At 41.4% G+C, this 22,237-nt stretch overlaps 2 protein-coding genes across 2 annotated transcripts in view; one reads left to right on the forward strand and one right to left on the reverse strand.

Moving 5' to 3' along the window:
* Nucleotides 1–22,237, forward strand: part of LOC109034240 (uncharacterized) — a 68,652-nt gene that overhangs the window by 1,490 nt on the left and 44,925 nt on the right. The gene's annotated exons all lie outside the window — the stretch shown is intronic.
* On the reverse strand, nucleotides 430–14,970 carry ALiX (programmed cell death 6-interacting protein-like protein AliX). Its single transcript, XM_019047307.2, has 15 exons — nucleotides 14,657–14,970; nucleotides 13,626–13,744; nucleotides 12,326–12,453; nucleotides 11,218–11,371; nucleotides 10,453–10,751; nucleotides 9,548–9,689; nucleotides 8,597–8,720; nucleotides 7,853–8,030; nucleotides 7,182–7,343; nucleotides 6,674–6,820; nucleotides 3,864–4,079; nucleotides 3,088–3,243; nucleotides 2,585–2,723; nucleotides 1,601–1,804; nucleotides 430–806 (listed from the first exon to the last, which is right to left on the reverse strand). Exons 1-15 carry the CDS (start codon nucleotides 14,860–14,862, stop codon nucleotides 712–714), a joined length of 2,469 nt encoding a protein of 822 aa, XP_018902852.2. The 5' UTR covers nucleotides 14,863–14,970; the 3' UTR covers nucleotides 430–711.

Here is a 22,237-nt window from a genome sequence, read left to right on the forward strand (position 1 = left end):
AAACTCTAATAATTATACAAAAATCCCACTTAGGTTCTTTTTTTAGTGTTTAAGTCTGGTGAAGTTTAAGTACATAAAAGTCTTTGAAAAAAACCTTTCTACCGTTTGAAAAGCTGTTTGTTTCAAGCTTTTAACACTTCTTTTTCTGAAATTTTACCGCTCATAAATTTTACTTTGAAAAAAAAAAAACAAAAAACAAACAAAAATCGTTTCCTAAATCAAACACATTAATACTGTTTTTAAAAGAGTTGTCTTTTTGAAATCAAAAAGTTTTTTGAAGTTCTTTTGACAGTGCTTGCTACTAAAGATAATAGTATTTACTTGACCTAGGAATCCTAGATTAACAAACTGCTGACCAGCGTAGTGTCGATTAAGGTCTAAAATTACAGATTAACTTAGGATATTGAGGAAAACGTAAAACAAAAGACATCATAAAAATAAAATATTTTTTACTCAGCTGAAGATTGTATCTTACACAATAGCAGGAAGCTTAAGAATGATTGATAAAACCTAACAATTGTGTTAAAAAAAAACAACTGGTACAACAATATGATTCAGAATATCGGTGATTAAAGTCTGCGCTTGATTCACTCATACAACAGTGTTTTGATTTGATCGCAAGCGGATGCAAAAATACGATTAAATTAAATTAAATAAATAAAATTCCTAGAAAAACATATAAAAGATATAAAATTAAGATTCAGTCCACAACTACCACTGCGGAGGTGGCTGTTGTGGGGGATATTGAGGGTATTGTTGTTGCATTGGGTAGCCAGGCTGCGGTGGATAGCCTTGTGGAGCATAACCTGTAACAAAGATTGGGGAAAAAATTTTATTAGTTTTATTAAAAAAAGAAAAGAAAATCACAGCCATGAAGAAAAAAGCTGCCTATTTTTTCTCTCTTATAATTTCACATTAAAGGAAACGGATGCTGAAAAAAAAAATATGTATATGATTAGTCTTTGAGGACGTTTAAACTAAAAAGTAAATAATTTTTTCGGGAATAATAGTCAGAATTTTTCATATTTGGATGTATTTCTGCCAAACAGAACTACTTCCATGAAGACATGAGCCCTGAGACCCATAAGTTTTTATGCATGACAGGGCTTAAGTCATTATGCACATAGTTTCGTTTGGCAGAAATATGTCAATTTAAAGGAAATACACACCTAGGATGCTAGCATACTTGTCCAGCATGAGACAAGGAAAAAGAAGCTAGCTCCTTGATCACTTAAGTTTTTTCACTGAATACTGCATTTTAAACTGCAGAAAGAGGCACTTTTCTGACCTGATTTTCTCAAAATTAGGACAGAAAAAGTTTAATTTTAAAAGCTCATCATGTTTGAAAGGTCGCGAGGAACATCATCATATCAAATAATATAAAAATTTGGCCTGTACTGAGTTTCTTAGTGTTCTGTACGTAATCCTTTTGTATAAACCTAGATTGTACATCCTAGATTTGTATAAACCTCTTAGGATTTTTTTCCTCCCAAAGGAATAGCATAGACTCAGCAGAATCCTAATATCCTATTCCTCGGCGCTTGGACTACATCATAAATAAGAACAATGACTGGATCAAACCAACAATGAGTTCAATTACCTGGTGGAGGTTGCCGTGGGTATGGCAAAGTGGCGTAAGGATTGTACGATTGGGGCATTTGCGGAACGGCATAGGTTGGGTATGGCGCAGCACCCACAGGTGCATAAGGCTGAGGCATCCCTTGAGGCATCGTTGGGTACGGCAATGTATTGCTATTTGAACTAGGAACAGCAGGGGGCATGGGTTGAGTCTGTTTTGCTGCTTCTGTAATTTTAATTTGTTGAAAATATTAATAAGGTGAAGAAGTGGATGAAAAAATGAATAAATTCGAAAAAAAAAAAAATGTGAATTTTTTTCCTTGGAACTTTGCAGCCAATGGATCAGGTTTTAGGTTGTTGGTTAAATCGTTGGCGGTTGTTGATTCACAATTTTCACTCACAGAAAAAATTTAGTCAATGTGTCAAATTGAGCATTTAACTAATTTTGGTGCATTTTGCGATGGAATAATTTTCCAGATGGCTAACTTTTTTATGAAAAGATTCAAGATACCTTCATTAGAAGAGGTGTGTGTAAACGTGTGCGTAACAAAGCTCTAGTCATTTTTTTAATGCATGGATAGAATTTAATGTCTACTTTGGCCTACGTTAATTGTGATTTTCCGAATATACTGTTTATCATGCATACCACTAACATTTATTTCTCACCTATGAGTTAATTCTGGAAGTGTTCAAAATCTTCAATGTATTCCAATTAAAATTTTGATGAGAAAACAAATTCTTTATGTGTTATCTTGTCTAGTGGTTCATTGGAGAGAGGACTGCTTAGGATGAACATTATGAAAAGTGACAAAATTACAGATTTGACATCAAACCCCAGTTTTTCTTCGGTATAAAGTTACAATGTTTTATGATAAAAAAAAACGGATTTTTTCCTTTTTTTTAAATTTTGTGATATTCCCCTTTATTCATATTTGTGGGAAACATATCTTCCACTTGCCTATCCATCTACACTCGAAAAAGTGTTGATAGAAAATAGAGAACATACCATGATGAGCAGGAGCCTCTGGTGCGCTACTGGGTGCATCCCTGCCGAGCGATTTAGTTAAGTCTTTCAGAAGCTCTTCTTTTTCTGTTTTTCGTGCGAAACAGAAGTCTGATACTTTGTTCTGGAATGTGACCAATACCTGAAAGAAAACAAAAATGTCTTTGAGTATGAACGTCACCACATACCCAGATTTTCCCCTGGATTGTTGGTTGTGGTGGATGCACTGTTCTGTTTTCTGTTCATTATGAGAGGTGAGATAGCCTGGAATCGGAATATACAAGATTTCAAACAATTAAGAACCAGCCACAGTCCACTTTTAGCCATGCATCGAACCCATTATTGGTCAAGATTACTTTAATGAGGGATACTATAATAAAATGCAATCAAAGTTTCAATTCTAAAGGTTTAAATTCATCAAGATTAGTGAAATTAGTGTCTGTCTAGAAATTAAGGAGACCAGACACACGATAAAGATTTCTTCTTGAAAAAAGTGTTCAACTTACTGCTGTCAAATCATTGTAGAACTTGGTTCCTTCTTCTAGATTCCTTTGAAGTTCATAGAATGTGTCGTAGGCTGCAGCTATATCCTTCAGCATATTCTCTCTTTGAGTCGCTGCCTGAGCACAATTCTTCTCCTTGGAAAATTCTGTGTTGGCTTTCTAAAAATCAAAGGAATAGATAAATTACTACACGATAAAAATTTAAGGACAAAATGGAAACAAAAAGAGTTTGAATGGCTAAGCTAATTGTTGATATAGGTTGGATTTGAGAATAAATTGCACGAAACCCAACTTTTAAATTTATTTTTGAAATTATAATGTTGCAAAAGATAGGATTGCCACAGAATTTAGAAAATGAAATTCCCTGATATTTCTCTGACACATTTAGAAAAAATTCTATGACCATTGAAGATATGCCAGATTGATAAAAACACACAATTTGTAGTTTGAAACGTCAAAATTATTCTGGGAAGCAAATAAAGGTGACTCAATTATTCTTCCCGGACACTTTCGTCAAATTCCCTGACAATTACCGGCATTTCCTGCTGTGGCAACCCTGTAAAAATGTTATCTGAAATCATACTGACTATAAGAGAAATTTAGGAGAGATGCAACTAAGCTCTGGGCAGTGAAAGCCAGTTTGTTATTATTAATAAGTTTTCCTTGTTGATGTTTTAGGAGGAAGATTAAAATGAACCAAAAACATGCACAGGGTGGATAAAATAACTTCTTGGGAGTCGGGATAAGGAAAAAAAATGGAAATGAAAATAAAACGCAACCTGTATTTGTGCCAAAAGAGACTCCTGCGTTGACAGAGTTTCTTGGACTTGGCGTTTAAGTGGCCCATAGGACTGCGACAGAATTTCTTCTGACATTGAGGCCTCATTGATTGAACCATCTTCGGAGAGTGCATTTAGGAACTGCGCTTTCATGTCTGTTGAAGCGGATTTCAGCTCCATTTCTATTACATCACGTGTAGCTTTCATTGTTTCTACCTGTGAATGAACGACAAATTGTAAATTAAGTACATTATAAAATTTTGGGTTGTGCCTGGCACAGATTTCAAATCCGATGTAGGTACCCAAATCTGATTCGGTTAGATTTCACCGTCAAATTATAGATCCACCATTATTCTGATGAGCAAAAAGGTCACTCGGCAATCTAAAACATTCAAAAGATTTATGGCTAATTCCAGTTACAGTTGTGATTCATTTTTTAAAAGAAAATTTGTCTCCTTTACAATTCAATCTCTCAGTTTGAAAATGACCCAACTTAGGGTTTTTACAAAGGTTGGTTAGGTTTTTTATGCTCATTTTGCTTAAACACACTCCTTTTCTGACAGTTAATCAATTTTCATCGTCTCCTGAAAAATTTTATTTATCCAAGATGGGTCACATTTGAACTGAGGTATTCAATTTTCTTCTGAGATAAATTGAATTAGATTGAGAAAAATTAAGTCGCAACTGGTGGAGTTCTTCATGAGTTTTGAGGTCCAGATAATTTAAGCTGTTGTAGCCGCAACGCGAGGATGATTGAGGGCAGTCGATGATATACCACGGTTCGTTTTAAAAAAAAATTAATTTTTCTGAAGACCACCCGCGATTTTTTTTTATAAAAGTGTCAAGGAAGGTCTCTAGATTGAGGGATTGAAAACCGCAAAATCGTAAGTGGGACCGTTTTTTTATTTTCGACTTTTTCTATTTTTAAGGGTAAAATGGCGGCATAAGCCAATGTGTGACCACTAAAACCCCCAGCCATCGAGTCAAATTAAGTCGAAATTGTATGTATGTTAGTCCTTGACTTGTAAATGGGTGCCCTCAAAAGTTTCAAACCCTCCCTGAAAGAACTTCACCCCCTCATGCGGTGTTGCCAAGTTATGTACCCGATAATGACGCGACTGACGGGGCAATGTAGATTTTGAGTTGCGATTATCACCAAAACTTATGAAAACCCTTACCATCATACAATGTGAGGATACTTTTAAATCTTATTCGATAAAAGCATGCGCGGTTGCCATATTTTCGTTTTTGAAATTGCAAAATTTGGCCAGAAAATGTCAATTAGTTTTATTTGATTAAAACCAGTCGATGCTTATTTTTCAGCAGCATTATCATAATACGGAGCTCTAATTACCTTTAAAGGAAATTCAAGATTCATCAATGAAGAAAGTGATTTTTATCTTGTAAGCAGGTTTGCCATAAACTGTTAGGCAGCAATGAAAATGCCCTCCGCGCGGGAGGTGAATCTTGGACGGTCTAGATTTAATATGGGTGTACTCTTCTTACTAGCGAGCAAAATGGGAGTCCTCTTCTCTTCTCTTCGCAAAATTTAAGTGAAAAATTGTTCAAATTTGACTTTTTGATTCCGAGGAAAATTCTGAAAACCTCAAAAAATCGCTCGCACAGTTATTATACAGGAATAAACAAGGAAGCGTATCTCGGTCATCAACCTCGAAAGTTCATTTCCCACATTCCGATATTTTTGCTATTATTTCCAATGTTTAGAAATCTGAAATAATTAGATAAAACACACTTATATCATTTGTGAACCTTGAAGTTTTTTCTCTTTAATTGGACTTCGAGCGGTCAGGGTTTCTATTCTTTGCGAACACCAGTAAAATGTCTAGACGGTTCTTGTTTACTACTTATTTGTGAATTAAAAAATATTTTTTCTTAATTTTTTTCTTGGATATTAAGGGGGGGGGAGGTCCAAATTTTACTCTTTGAGTCAGGAACAATAACCGCGGGAATTTTTTTCGAACCAAATCCGCTCATCCATTTGTGTGTACTTATTTTCATAGATCAGCTGCATTCCCTGATTGAAGTCAAGTGACTTTGACATAGTGCCCCATTGTATGTAAAAATTCTTCAATTACAAGTCTATCAATTGGTAATGTCGGTGAAAAATAAGCATTGACTGGTTTTAATCAAATAAAACAAATTGACATTTTCTGGCCAAATTTTGCAATTTCAAAAAACGAAAATATGGCAACCGCGCATGCTTTTATCGAATAAGATTTAAAAGTATCCTCACATTGTATGATGGTAAGGGTTTTCATAAGTTTTGGTGATAATCGCAACTCAAAATCTACATTGCCCCGTCAGTCGCGTCATTATCGGGTACGTAACTTGGCAACACCGCATGAGGGGGTGAAGTTCTTTCAGGGAGGGTTTGAAACTTTTGAGGGCACCCATTTACAAGTCAAGGACTAACATACATACAATTTCGACTTAATTTGACTCGATGGCTGGGGGTTTTAATGGTCACACATTGGCTTATGCCGCCATTTTACCCTTAAAAATAGAAAAAGTCGAAAATAAAAAAAACGGCCCCACTTACGATTTTGCGGTTTTCAATCCTTCAATCTAGAGACCTTCCTTGACACTTTTATAAAAAAAAATCGCGGGTGGTCTTCAGAAAAATTAATTTTTTTTAAAATGAACCGTGATACGTCAGGATTATTCAGGTAATAATTAGGGCCTATTCAGATCCTTGATCAGTTAATCAGACATTGATGGAGTCAGTTAAAGTTTTCCTCTGATAAATCTTCATTTGGAAGATATTATCATACTGAAAGAGGGGTGCTTACTTCTTCCATGAGAGCTCTGAGTTGACTTGCAGCTGAGGAGTTACATGAGCCGGACGCACTGGCAGGTAAGACAGCCTCTATACTTGCAGGGCCTTGACTCAACAAAGTCATTCCATTTCGATTCTTTTCATACTTATCACGAACTATCTGAAAACAGTACACATGAAACAAAGTTTAAAAAAAATTAATTAAATTATTTACAGGATGAACTGTTTACTTCGTAATTAGTCTCATTCTCGGAATGACAGCAAAGTGATGACTCTATTTTTCCTTGTTTTCCCGTTGTGAATGATATTGTAATTGTTCCAAAGCATCCCAGATTTCATCAATCTGATGTATTTTATTGCAGCCTTTCGCCAGATTAAGTTGCTATTTAGTAATTTTTTTGGCTGATAAAGTTTTTTTTCATACAAATTTTTGTTAGCCTTTCATTCTTCAGCAGAAATGCACAGAAATTACCAAATGATAAATTGTTAGGTTGAATTTACATGATGTAGAGAAAGTATACCTTGTCGGCTGAAATAGCGTTATCAATGATCTGTCGATATTTAGCAGCATTACTTCTGAGCACCGTTGTGAGTTTATCCGAGTCAATTCGTGTCCATCTTTCTCCGAACTGGCTCCGCAGCTGGTTGTCTGCATCTCTCTCTTCATTTAGCATTCTATCAGTCTAAAACAAAGAATTAAAAATAATCAATTAATAAGAAAAAAATCGAAAAAAATAGTGGCATGTAACTTTTTTCAAGACTTGAGCAATAAGCCTGGAAAATAGCTTATCAATTTTCAAGCGTGCACAATAACTTCCTAATTTTGTCAGGAATTTATTTGCAGATGTGAAATATTTTTTTATAGAAATTAAATTTAAAGCCAAGGAAAAACTAAAAAAAACATTTGATAATCAATAATTTGAAATGAATGGAGGACAAATTTAAAACTCGTTTTCCACTTAGGTAACAGAAAAAATAAAATAAATTTAAATGAAAAAAATGGAGCAAGATGGCCGCAAATTATGAGATAACCACTTCCAAATGATAAATAATTTTAGTTTCCAAACCTTTGCAGAACTAAAAGATCAAGGGAGAATCTCAGAGTACAGATAAGCGTTTGTTCACGGTTTTAATAAAAGAAATCAATGGGAGAAAAAAGTGACTTAGATGCGGTTAAGGGACATGAGCGCACCTCATCTAAAATTTCCTTGTTCCGCTGAAGCAGGTCTGGAAGTTCACGCATCATTCGGTCAAGTTTTTCAATACCCCCGGAGGCTTGGACGGCCTGTGATTTCTCAATTACTGAAGGTGGGACTGCGACACCTGTTGTGTCTTCTAACGCAGCTGGAAGGTTGAGTGAAGCCAGGACACTGTAACCAACAACAAGATTAATTAGTGTATGTGTACTGAATTCATGATTTCCCCTAATAAAATTAATCTGTCGCTTTTTTTCACGGTTGATAGGAGAAAGGTAATACTAAACATCAGCAACTTGAAGAAACTATCACTTGAACTGGGATTGAGGAGAAATACAATCCATTCAATCAAATTACATTGCAATGTCCATTCGTTTATCATTAAAAATTTTTACATTGATTTTATGGGCCCCCTTGAAATAAAACAGGGAGAAAATTGAAGAATTTGGTACATTGTGATCCAGTAAATCGAGGTTGTACTGTAATCAGTTGTGCAGCACTATAGCTAGTGACTTCAAACATAATAAGAGGATTGCAAAAAATTTTCACTGAAAGGAACTATACCTTGTTGCAAAACTATGGTTGACGAAAATTCTTGGTTAATTAAGTAGAAATCCTAAAATTGTTAAAATCTGTGATATTAAAAAAAAATGTGAAGTATGTTGAATACAATTCAGAAAATTTCATCTTCAAACATTCTTAACCATAAATAATTTGGAAAAAGGGTAAAAATACATTACCTGTTGAGAAACTGTGTGTTCTCTCTCAACTTTGAAATCTCGGTATTTACAAGTTCACTTTTCCTGACATCATACGCAGCAAGGGCTTGATGCACGGACATGGGTACTAGGTTTTCAAATATATCTGAAAGAAAAATCAAAATATAGGATCAAATGTAATATAATACATGATAATATGTACTTGTTAATGTAGGTATTATGTAATTATTACTTAAGAAGATATTAACGGCTAAAGAACAACACCATCTAACTGCAAACTGAAGATTTTGCAGGACAAAGAGGAAACTTTGCCATTTTTGTAATTTTAAGGTTGGCTTTGCAATTTTTTTATACATTACAGCGTCTTTACAGTGCTCTCGAACGGAATTGGAAAAAACTAAAGCTATCAGCTTTCGTGTTTAATACTGAAGAATGCAGCAAAGTCGCTAACTAATTTTTGCCCAAACTATCTGTTAGGCAGTAGCTGTTGATATGATCTAATCATTACCTGTCAACAGTGTAGAACAGAATGAAAACTGAAATTAACACATCTAACCTATAAGTATTAGCATCAGCTGTTTTGACATGACATCCTCACCTCTTGAGCTGTGCTCAAAAAAGTTGTTCTTTGTAACAAAAACTTCGAAATATTTTGATTTCACTTTGATTACTTACATTGAACTAATCAGTTGCATGTAAGAAGTATATTTGTTTCTTGTGTATGGTGCAATTTAATCTTTCGACAGAAGAATTGGACATATTTTTAACACTGAACTCACAATGTTCTCATTTACTACAATGAGCCTCTTGATAAATGTGAACTCGAGTACTGCTCAACATGTTTTCTCTTCAAAATTTCACAATAAAAGCGAGTCACCAATCTAATTTTTAGTCGACCATTCCAAAGAAATTTCTATTCCATGCCCTTAACTTTTTTTATCAAGATACAGGGTAGCATCAAGGAATGTTTACCTTTGAATTTGGCTGAAAGTTTTGATGGTAATGGCTGAATCTTGGCTATGGCTGCTTTCGGGATAGGTTCCAAATTTGACGGGATCCTCTCATGATATATGAAATTATTGTCCTTTTCTGCCTCTGCCAGATTTCGCTGAACCTGTTCAAGAAAAAAAAATGGAATTAGATTGGTAAGGTACCTACACAATTTTTTTTCTACTAAATCTGCAATGATTTTTAGGTACTTTTCAAAAGCTGACCTACCTTAATCTGATTCGCCCACATAAATCTGGATAAATACTTGGCTACAGAAAACAATCATTTTTAACTTTCATTTCGCAGTACATATAATATCTATACAATATAATACGATATAATATCTATTTCTGTTGAACACTGTTCAAAGAGGGTGCTGACATGGGAGGTTTATCCTAAACCGATGCATTTAAGGTGACAAGAAAAATATTTTAAAATCACTCGTCTTGACAATGGTATAACTTGCAACTCTTAACATTCCCTAAGCTTTAGTTGATGTGCTTTTTGATGAATTTTATCAATTCTATAAGAATTTAGAGGGTTCATGGCCATCATATTTTCCAATTTGCCTTTCTTCTTGGAAGCCTCTCGTTTTCCAAAATGACGCCAACCCCCCGACCCCCCTTTTCTATTCTCACTTCAAATAATGCATAGATGTGCTGATAACACATGATTTTTACCTTGATACAAATCAGCATTATCATTTTTGTGCTCAAACATGCTCATCTCGTAAATTATTCAACTGAAAATTTTTTGCATCCCTGTATTGTTGCAAAATTACCGACTAATTTATTTGTAAATGAATAGTTGAATCTCCTCTTCTCAGTCCTCCGAAAAATATAATACAACAATTGATCATCGAATTTAGAAAGCATGATTTGACAGACCTTGCCGATAAAATCTTGAAACAGTGGTTTGCCAGAGCGTGACTGAGCCGCCTTGAACAGCTCCATGGATTTTTGAAGACGTGCAATTTCTTCGCCTATTGATTTGTTTTGCTTGCAAACAAGCGACTGGAAATACTCAGCAAGGCCATGGAATGCTGCCTGTTTCCCAGAGATGAGAGGAAGCCATGTTGAATCCCAGATGTTGCGACACGCTTCCTTCTGGATGTGTTTCATTACTTCCGCATAGTACTCATCAGCTTGAGCACACAGCTTTGCCGCAATAGCATCCTTCATGTTGTCTGAAAAACAAAAAAGATTCATTATATTCAAGGAGGCAAAAAGTTCTTTGGAGCAGGAAGAAATTAGTCCCAATTTCAGCTTAAAACTTTCTTCTTCCGAAGAAGTCGAAAGAAAGATTCAAGTGAAAATGGTTCATGAATCAGTGTCCGTGTCTTGTTCTCTGATTTTGCTGCAGAAAGTCTTCGTAAAAAATTTCTCACACAAACTCACGGATTTCCTCTAAAGTACAGAATCTTACCTAGAAAGTTTGAGAATTATTTTTTTTTACAGTGCAGGGAAAATTCTCAGAACGTATCAAAAGGGGTGGTAGCTTGGTTTTAGTTATAAAAGTAAGACACGATAGATAATCAGACAATAAGAAAGGCTGTTACAAAAGGTTCTGGTTTTAAAGCCTTTTAATTTCATGAGCTGAAAATGAAAAATCCTGTAAATTTAATGTTTTGAAGATCAAGATCTGAGTCTTACCATGAAGTGCTTTGTGAACAAAGATTTCTTGCGCCTGGGCTAACATTAAACTAGATAGTGTCTGCAAAACATCTGGATGCAAATCAATCGAAGGGAATGGTTGTGTCTGAAGAGAGGATAGGTGCTTCAACGCGCTGAAAATACCGGCTGATAGCTGAAAGATAGGATAAAAAAGACAATGAGCTACAAATGTGTAACTCAGAAATATTTAAAGAAAAAGCAGCAAATTTCTCATGTGATCTTCTCTCTTCAGATCTCAACAAGAGAATTTTGACCTTGTTGTCTTTAAAAAGCCAGGGTGCTCTGAATTTGAAATTAAGTTTTAACAGGAGTGCGATTGCACAACAGTTTCTCTTGGATAGTCAAAGAATGATAAATTTCAACTGTCATATTTGCGACTGAATTCTGATTTCTTAGTGGACTTTTCTGGAAATTGGAACTATTCTTGAAGTCATTTCTAGGAGCCGTGGTAGCTCAAAAAATTTGTGAACCACTGACTCACAAATCAAAATTTGCAAAATTTAAATGTTTTACATTTTCAATCATATTTTAGTCTATGAAATGAAAAGTGGCCGCTGGGGAGGGGATTTAGTGAATGGCTTAAGGGATTGTAAAAGGGTTGAAATGCAGGTCGATTGGAACGTTCAAAGGACCCAAGCTTGTCAAAGCCAATCAACTCTTTAACAACAGATTCAGTTGCTCACCGAACTCTGCCCCTCAATCGCCACTTTTTGTATCACGGACTATGGTTTCAGTTGCATTATAAAGACTAAACAATTTTCCATGTGCACTTTTTTTTAAAGAAATGAAATCTTGGTTTCCTTTTGCACTTTTTGCTCTTTGGCGCTAAATTTTATCAAGAACAGTAAAAACTCCATAGCATACATTTCTCCTATTTTGGAATTCTGCGTGAGTGAACTTATTTTGCAACCTTCTTAGTTCACTTAAATATTTTACTCCACAGTTGCCTGATATTTTCTCCACAAGTTTTAAATTCTCGGTCTATAAAAATTTGGCTAACATTAAAGTTTAATTGAGCAGTAAGATGATGTATTTACTCAAGAGTGATTTATAGGTTCCAGCACTCTACAGTCAGTGCAGTACTTACTTGCAATAATTTTGCCGCCAATTTTAGACCATCATCATTTTCCAGACTCTGGCTGGCAGCAACATGGCTTTGCAGAGCTGCAATATTGAACATGACACATGCTTTCTCAAAGATAAGAGAATTCACCGCTAAAACAGAGAAAAAAAGAACGTAGTTAGGAAGGGCACTAAAAAGAACAGAATACTTTACTTAAAGCTCAATTCAAAATTCAGCGCGGAGAAATTTATGCACATTAAGATAAGGGAATTAAGTATGTTCTCGAAATGAATGAGAAGTCATAAAGAGAAAGTAGAGCAATAAAATGCTACATCCCTTGATAAGCATTGGAGGTTCAATTTCATTACATAACTGTCGAGAAGAGCATCCGAGTCCACAGTTATTATGCTACTCAAAAATGTGCTGAGATGGAGTACTTTACCTAGGGTAATACCTCATGTTTTATGATGAGGTTTGACTATCTAATTCCTATAGTACAGTTACAGACATGAAAATTCATGCTAGTAGAGACGCTTAAGCAAAAATGTTGATTGTCTTGCTTTGATTGAAAGATTAAATTATGTGGTGGAGTAGGGAAAAATAGCCCTTAAATTGAGGGGTAAGGGATGATATAACTATACCGCAGCTAAGATGGGTGACTTCTACATCATTTTATGCGCAAGAAATTCTCTGAACTCTCTAAATTCCAGAAATTGGCCCTTCAGGAGCGTTTCAAAGTTAAAAAAGTAAAAACGTTGAGAATTTACAAAAAAAGACACATGGAAGTTTTCTGATGCTGGCAAAACGAAAAAAAACTTCAAAGCTTTTATCATCACGTAACTAAAGGTAATCATAATTAAACATGACTTGAAATTTTGACTTGATCAATGATTGATCAATATTTTTTGCTGTGCTGAAGAATTCACAGATTCCGCTATCACAGACTTACTGACTATTTACTGCATATCACATGTTTTCAAACTTTTAAATTCTCATTATGAGTTAAAAACCTTCCAGGACCCCTACCCTGAGAATCATTGGATGGTTCTATTTAATACTTGTCTGAACTGGCCATCCCTCTTTCAAGATTCTTTGCTGTGGCATCATGTTTTCGGCTGTCAAGAAGTTTCTACAATCCTACTATAATGATTTGAATTTGATATTAAGTAAGTTAGGAGATGATTGCAATCTTGAACATTTGAAGGCAGAACCAGAGTATTTTTCATGACAAGCTTTAGAATTAAAGAATGTCATCATCTTTTACCATAAAAATACTGTAGGACATGAGAAGAGAACGATGGTGAGAATTTTAAGACTGACTTACTGTGACTAATACGGCCGCCAAAAAGCGAGCCTTTGTTGAAGGCATCTTTCCATTTGAATGGGATTTGTACTTCTGTTGCAGGAATTCTTTCTTGAAGGGCACAGAGCTGATCATAGTATCTATCAAGACAAAAGAAAATTTATGCAATGAACTGTGTCCAAAGAAAAGCAGGAATTTACTAGAGAAGGAGAACACGGGATACATTATTAAAAAGACAACTATCTGATTTAGTACTCCTACAGTATCAGGTAATCAAACGTTCTGTAGGGTTTTCTTGGTTCGGTTTCCATTTACAAGAGGACTTAATCTCATGCGTAAGACCAGGTTAACAATATACGTTCCGCTACACCTCGTAAGATGGAATTATGATAATAAATTTTTAGATTCAATGCAATGTCAAGCGTTGCATTGGATGCTATCAAATCACTAGCTGGAGTTGTTTGCAGCGACATGTGGATACTTTTGTAAACAACCCGATGTAATATCTCTAAGTAATGCAATCTTCAGTTCTCAGGTTTGATTCCGTGTAGGTACCATCATTAGACAATAGAGACAGGCTGAATTATGAACTGATACTGCTACCATTCTGTTTTCAAGATGGAAATAATTAATAAATCACTTGATTAGTGCAGAAGCTACAATGTTACAAAGGGGAGGATTCACATTGAAGCATCGCTACATAGCGAGAAAGAACAAAAACTGGTGTGCGAGTTAAAATCAGTGTATTTGGCCAGAGCGTGACTTTATATCCATAAGGGATTGTATGAATGCAGGCAATATAGAGGGACTTTAACAGATACAAAGGATACAAGATTCCTTGGAGATGGGAGTGACCGAATGACAGGCCTGTGTGATACCACTGAAGATAAGGGACGACAGTGAGGGATTACGCCTCATGACGACTTACGATAGGAATATTTAAATAAATGTGGCTTCGTTGGTATAACGAAACGAATACCGGCGGAAAGGGAGAACGATAAGTAAAATTAAATTTGGAAAATTGCTGAATTGACAGGGTTGTTATGACTCACCCGTAGATAACCTCCAAGGAGGCTTCGGTCTTTTCGATGGAACGCCAAACGGCATTGCTCCGAAGTTTGCTAAATTCGTTGATCTGATCGGTGTAGTCCTCAGGGTTGTCAGCAGAACTATAATTCGCCGCAAATAAATTTTTCAGGGGCCCGACAACGTCCACATCCGCGGGCTTCTTGTGAGGCACAGTGATAAGCTCCGCCATTGTTGAGCAACTGAATGAAAACACTGACTAAAGTCACGTCAGACAGCTAGGGAATTTCCGGGTTGTTGATGATAACGTCATTCGTTAACGGCCGATGACTCATGCTGAAGTTGTCTATTCTCGGGTATGTTGCTCAAGTAGCCTTTGCAAAGCGTTACTAAATATTCAACACAAATGGAAATGAAATAACACAATCACAATGCGAGGCAGGGAAAAAGAAGCGCTTTGATAACGGCGCAGAGATACAACTATTCGTACTCGATGGATGTCCGCGTTGCGTCTGTAAAATTGAAGGCGCGATGGCACGCGGGCGCGCACTCGCAATGCTCTGCTGCAGGTTGCTAGTGAGGTATTACTCCTATTTTGAAGAAAAGTTAAAAAATAAGGACAAATAGCCCCTCCTATCCTCGGCTGTGTGTGTAGCTCAAGTAGTCCTGGAGGCAGTAGCGTAAATAGAAAAAACATAATATAGAAACAAAGCATGAGAAAGAAAGCGTGTTGACAACGGCGCAGAGATACAACTATTCGTACTTGATGGATGTCCGTGTTGCATGTGGAGAATTGAAGGCGCGATGGCATGTGAGCGCGCACTCGCAATGCTCTGCTTCAGGTTGCTAGTGAGGTATTGCTCATATTTTGAGGAAAAGTTAAAAAATAAGGGCAAATAGCCCCTCCTATCCTCGGCTGTGTAGCTCAAGTAGTCCTGGAAGCAGTGGCGTAAATATAAAAACATAATATGGAAACAGAGCATGAGAAAGAAAGCGTGTTGATAACGGCGCAGAGATACAACTATTCGTACTTGATGGATGTCCGTGTTGCATGTGGAAAATTGAAGGCGCGATGGCATGTGAGCGCGCACTCGCAATGCTCTGCTTCAGGTTGCTAGTGAGGTATTGCTCATATTTTGAGGAAAAGTTAAAAAATAAGGGCAAATAGCCCCTCCTATCCTCGGCTGTGTAGCTCAAGTAGTCCTGGAAGCAGTGGCGTAAATATAAAAACATAATATGGAAACAGAGCATGAGAAAGAAAGCGTGTTGATAACGGCGCAGAGATACAACTATTCGTGCTCGATGGATGTCTGTGTTGCATGTGCAAAATTGAAGGCGCTATGGCGCTAAGCAAGAAGTCAAAGAGTTGAATTGAGGGGCTTGGCGCATAAGTGTATTTTTTGATATTTCGAAAAAAAACGAGTTTGAAGTTCTGGATGTTACTCGGACCTATACGGTGTTCCAAATACCCTCAAAATAATTTACAAGTGTTTGTCTACCACCTCCATGAATAAGTTGCTGCGGAAGAATTCACAGTTCCGAAAAAGTTGCTGTGATAACCTCCCAAGAAATGCCTGTTATTTCTCCGGCGGAAAAGGTTATAGCACGTGAACGGCAATAAATCGGCTACGTTCCAGACAGGTTGCGACGACCCTTCCCCGGCATGGACCATTGCCGTAGTAAGGGCTCATGTTCGGAAAGCACTCCGGTGTTTTTTCGGAGCAACCGGATTCGGGATCGGCACTACCACCGCGGACCAAATTACGAGGCCCAGCCTGTATTTTTGCGAGTGTGTGTGTGTCTCTTTGACGAGGCGCGGGTTGCCGCATCTGATCAATGAGTGGGAGAAAGATAGACGACAATTGGGGCGGCGTTTCAAAGCCGAGTGTGCTCCTTTGACGTGCCGCATCTGAGCAATGAGTGCGAGAGAGAGAACGGACAAAACAGCGTATGGACCGATCCAAGTTGAGCCATAGTCCCCGTTTACGGCCGTTCTTTCCAGGGCTCATGGTCGGAAAGCACTCCGGTGTTTTTTCGGGGCAACCGGATTCGGGATCGGCACTACCACCGCGGACCAAATTACGAGGCCCAGCCTGTATTTTTGCGAGTGTGTGTGTGTCCCTTTGACGAGGCGCGGGTTGCCGCATCTGATCAATGAGTGGGAGAGAGATAGACGACAATTGGGGCGGCGTTTCAAAGCCGAGTGTGCTCCTTTGACGTGCCGCATCTGAGCAATGAGTGCGAGAGAGAGAACGGACAAAACAGCGTATGGACCGATCCAAGTTGAGCCTTAGTCCCCGTTTACGGCCGTTCTTTCCAGGGCTCATGGTCGGAAAGCACTCCGGTGTTTTTTCGGGGCAACCGGATTCGGGATCGGCACTACCACCGCGGACCAAATTACGAGGCCCAGCCTGTATTTTTGCGAGTGTGTGTGTGTCCCTTTGACGAGGCGCGGGTTGCCGCATCTGATCAATGAGTGGGAGAGAGATAGACGACAATTGGGGCGGCGTTTCAAAGCCGAGTGTGCTCCTTTGACGTGCCGCATCTGAGCAATGAGTGCGAGAGAGAGAACGGACAAAACAGCGTATGGACCGATCCAAGTTGAGCCTTAGTCCCCGTTTACGGCCGTTCTTTCCAGGGCTCATGGTCGGAAAGCACTCCGGTGTTTTTTCGGGGCAACCGGATTCGGGATCGGCACTACCACCGCGGACCAAATTACGAGGCCCAGCCTGTATTTTTGCGAGTGTGTGTGTGTCCCTTTGACGAGGCGCGGGTTGCCGCATCTGATCAATGAGTGGGAGAGAGATAGACGACAATTGGGGCGGCGTTTCAAAGCCGAGTGTGCTCCTTTGACGTGCCGCATCTGAGCAATGAGTGCGAGAGAGAGAACGGACAAAACAGCGTATGGACCGATCCAAGTTGAGCCTTAGTCCCCGTTTACGGCCGTTCTTTCCAGGGCTCATGGTCGGAAAGCACTCCGGTGTTTTTTCGGGGCAACCGGATTCGGGATCGGCACTACCACCGCGGACCAAATTACGAGGCCCAGCCTGTATTTTTGCGAGTGTGTGTGTGTGTCCCTTTGACGAGGCGCGGGTTGCCGCATCTGATCAATGAGTGGGAGAGAGATAGACGACAATTGGGGCGGCGTTTCAAAGCCGAGTGTGCTCCTTTGACGTGCCGCATCTGAGCAATGAGTGCGAGAGAGAGAACGGACAAAACAGCGTATGGACCGATCCAAGTTGAGCCTTAGTCCCCGTTTACGGCCGTTCTTTCCAGGGCTCATGGTCGGAAAGCACTCCGGTGTTTTTTCGGGGCAACCGGATTCGGGATCGGCACTACCACCGCGGACCAAATTACGAGGCCCAGCCTGTATTTTTGCGAGTGTGTGTGTGTGTCCCTTTGACGAGGCGCGGGTTGCCGCATCTGATCAATGAGTGGGAGAGAGATAGACGACAATTGGGGCGGCGTTTCAAAGCCGAGTGTGCTCCTTTGACGTGCCGCATCTGAGCAATGAGTGCGAGAGAGAGAACGGACAAAACAGCGTATGGACCGATCCAAGTTGAGCCTTAGTCCCCGTTTACGGCCGTTCTTTCCAGGGCTCATGGTCGGAAAGCACTCCGGTGTTTTTTCGGGGCAACCGGATTCGGGATCGGCACTACCACCGCGGACCAAATTACGAGGCCCAGCCTGTATTTTTGCGAGTGTGTGTGTGTCCCTTTGACGAGGCGCGGGTTGCCGCATCTGATCAATGAGTGGGAGAGAGATAGACGACAATTGGGGCGGCGTTTCAAAGCCGAGTGTGCTCCTTTGACGTGCCGCATCTGAGCAATGAGTGCGAGAGAGAGAACGGACAAAACAGCGTATGGACCGATCCAAGTTGAGCCTTAGTCCCCGTTTACGGCCGTTCTTTCCAGGGCTCATGGTCGGAAAGCACTCCGTCGTTTTTTCGGGGCAACCGGATTCGGGATCGGCACTACCACCGCGGACCAAATTACGAGGCCCAGCCTGTATTTTTGCGAGTGTGTGTGTGTCCCTTTGACGAGGCGCGGGTTGCCGCATCTGATCAATGAGTGGGAGAGAGATAGACGACAATTGGGGCGGCGTTTCAAAGCCGAGTGTGCTCCTTTGACGTGCCGCATCTGAGCAATGAGTGCGAGAGAGAGAACGGACAAAACAGCGTATGGACCGATCCAAGATGAGCCTTAGTCCCCGTTCACGGCCGTTCTTTCCAGGGCTCATGGTCGGAAAGCACTCCGTCGTTTTTTCGGGGCAACCGGATTCGGGATCGGCACTACCACCGCGGACCAAATTACGAGGCCCAGCCTGTATTTTTGCGAGTGTGTGTGTGACCCTTTGACGAGGCGCGGGTTGCCGCATCTGATCAATGAGTGGGAGAGAGATAGACGACAATTGGGGCGGCGTTTCAAAGCCGAGTGTGCTCCTTTGACGTGCCGCATCTGAGCAATGAGTGCGAGAGAGAGAACGGACAAAACAGCGTATGGACCGATCCAAGTTGAGCCTTAGTCCCCGTTTACGGCCGTTCTTTCCAGGGCTCATGGTCGGAAAGCACTCCGGTGTTTTTTCGGGGCAACCGGATTCGGGATCGGCACTACCACCGCGGACCAAATTACGAGGCCCAGCCTGTATTTTTGCGAGTGTGTGTGTGTCCCTTTGACGAGGCGCGGGTTGCCGCATCTGATCAATGAGTGGGAGAGAGATAGACGACAATTGGGGCGGCGTTTCAAAGCCGAGTGTGCTCCTTTGACGTGCCGCATCTGAGCAATGAGTGCGAGAGAGAGAACGGACAAAACAGCGTATGGACCGATCCAAGTTGAGCCTTAGTCCCCGTTTACGGCCGTTCTTTCCAGGGCTCATGGTCGGAAAGCACTCCGGTGTTTTTTCGGGGCAACCGGATTCGGGATCGGCACTACCACCGCGGACCAAATTACGAGGCCCAGCCTGTATTTTTGCGAGTGTGTGTGTGTCCCTTTGACGAGGCGCGGGTTGCCGCATCTGATCAATGAGTGGGAGAGAGATAGACGACAATTGGGGCGGCGTTTCAAAGCCGAGTGTGCTCCTTTGACGTGCCGCATCTGAGCAATGAGTGCGAGAGAGAGAACGGACAAAACAGCGTATGGACCGATCCAAGTTGAGCCTTAGTCCCCGTTTACGGCCGTTCTTTCCAGGGCTCATGGTCGGAAAGCACTCCGGTGTTTTTTCGGGGCAACCGGATTCGGGATCGGCACTACCACCGCGGACCAAATTACGAGGCCCAGCCTGTATTTTTGCGAGTGTGTGTGTGTCCCTTTGACGAGGCGCGGGTTGCCGCATCTGATCAATGAGTGGGAGAGAGATAGACGACAATTGGGGCGGCGTTTCAAAGCCGAGTGTGCTCCTTTGACGTGCCGCATCTGAGCAATGAGTGCGAGAGAGAGAACGGACAAAACAGCGTATGGACCGATCCAAGTTGAGCCTTAGTCCCCGTTTACGGCCGTTCTTTCCAGGGCTCATGGTCGGAAAGCACTCCGGTGTTTTTTCGGGGCAACCGGATTCGGGATCGGCACTACCACCGCGGACCAAATTACGAGGCCCAGCCTGTATTTTTGCGAGTGTGTGTGTGTCCCTTTGACGAGGCGCGGGTTGCCGCATCTGATCAATGAGTGGGAGAGAGATAGACGACAATTGGGGCGGCGTTTCAAAGCCGAGTGTGCTCCTTTGACGTGCCGCATCTGAGCAATGAGTGCGAGAGAGAGAACGGACAAAACAGCGTATGGACCGATCCAAGTTGAGCCTTAGTCCCCGTTTACGGCCGTTCTTTCCAGGGCTCATGGTCGGAAAGCACTCCGGTGTTTTTTCGGGGCAACCGGATTCGGGATCGGCACTACCACCGCGGACCAAATTACGAGGCCCAGCCTGTATTTTTGCGAGTGTGTGTGTGTCCCTTTGACGAGGCGCGGGTTGCCGCATCTGATCAATGAGTGGGAGAGAGATAGACGACAATTGGGGCGGCGTTTCAAAGCCGAGTGTGCTCCTTTGACGTGCCGCATCTGAGCAATGAGTGCGAGAGAGAGAACGGACAAAACAGCGTATGGACCGATCCAAGTTGAGCCTTAGTCCCCGTTTACGGCCGTTCTTTCCAGGGCTCATGGTCGGAAAGCACTCCGTGTTTTTTCGGGGCAACCGGATTCGGGATCGGCACTACCACCGCGGACCAAATTACGAGGCCCAGCCTGTATTTTTGCGAGTGTGTGTGTGTCCCTTTGACGAGGCGCGGGTTGCCGCATCTGATCAATGAGTGGGAGAGAGATAGACGACAATTGGGGCGGCGTTTCAAAGCCGAGTGTGCTCCTTTGACGTGCCGCATCTGAGCAATGAGTGCGAGAGAGAGAACGGACAAAACAGCGTATGGACCGATCCAAGTTGAGCCTTAGTCCCCGTTTACGGCCGTTCTTTCCAGGGCTCATGGTCGGAAAGCACTCCGGTGTTTTTTCGGGGCAACCGGATTCGGGATCGGCACTACCACCGCGGACCAAATTACGAGGCCCAGCCTGTATTTTTGCGAGTGTGTGTGTGTCCCTTTGACGAGGCGCGGGTTGCCGCATCTGATCAATGAGTGGGAGAGAGATAGACGACAATTGGGGCGGCGTTTCAAAGCCGAGTGTGCTCCTTTGACGTGCCGCATCTGAGCAATGAGTGCGAGAGAGAGAACGGACAAAACAGCGTATGGACCGATCCAAGTTGAGCCATAGTCCCCGTTTACGGCCGTTCTTTCCAGGGCTCATGGTCGGAAAGCACTCCGGTGTTTTTTCGGGGCAACCGGATTCGGGATCGGCACTACCACCGCGGACCAAATTACGAGGCCCAGCCTGTATTTTTGCGAGTGTGTGTGTGTCCCTTTGACGAGGCGCGGGTTGCCGCATCTGATCAATGAGTGGGAGAGAGATAGACGACAATTGGGGCGGCGTTTCAAAGCCGAGTGTGCTCCTTTGACGTGCCGCATCTGAGCAATGAGTGCGAGAGAGAGAACGGACAAAACAGCGTATGGACCGATCCAAGTTGAGCCTTAGTCCCCGTTTACGGCCGTTCTTTCCAGGGCTCATGGTCGGAAAGCACTCCGGTGTTTTTTCGGGGCAACCGGATTCGGGATCGGCACTACCACCGCGGACCAAATTACGAGGCCCAGCCTGTATTTTTGCGAGTGTGTGTGTGTCCCTTTGACGAGGCGCGGGTTGCCGCATCTGATCAATGAGTGGGAGAGAGATAGACGACAATTGGGGCGGCGTTTCAAAGCCGAGTGTGCTCCTTTGACGTGCCGCATCTGAGCAATGAGTGCGAGAGAGAGAACGGACAAAACAGCGTATGGACCGATCCAAGTTGAGCCTTAGTCCCCGTTTACGGCCGTTCTTTCCAGGGCTCATGGTCGGAAAGCACTCCGTGTTTTTTCGGGGCAACCGGATTCGGGATCGGCACTACCACCGCGGACCAAATTACGAGGCCCAGCCTGTATTTTTGCGAGTGTGTGTGTGTCCCTTTGACGAGGCGCGGGTTGCCGCATCTGATCAATGAGTGGGAGAGAGATAGACGACAATTGGGGCGGCGTTTCAAAG

This window comes from Bemisia tabaci, chromosome 9 (assembly GCF_918797505.1).
Source record: "Bemisia tabaci chromosome 9, PGI_BMITA_v3".
NCBI classification, from domain to species: Eukaryota; Metazoa; Arthropoda; class Insecta; order Hemiptera; family Aleyrodidae; genus Bemisia; species Bemisia tabaci.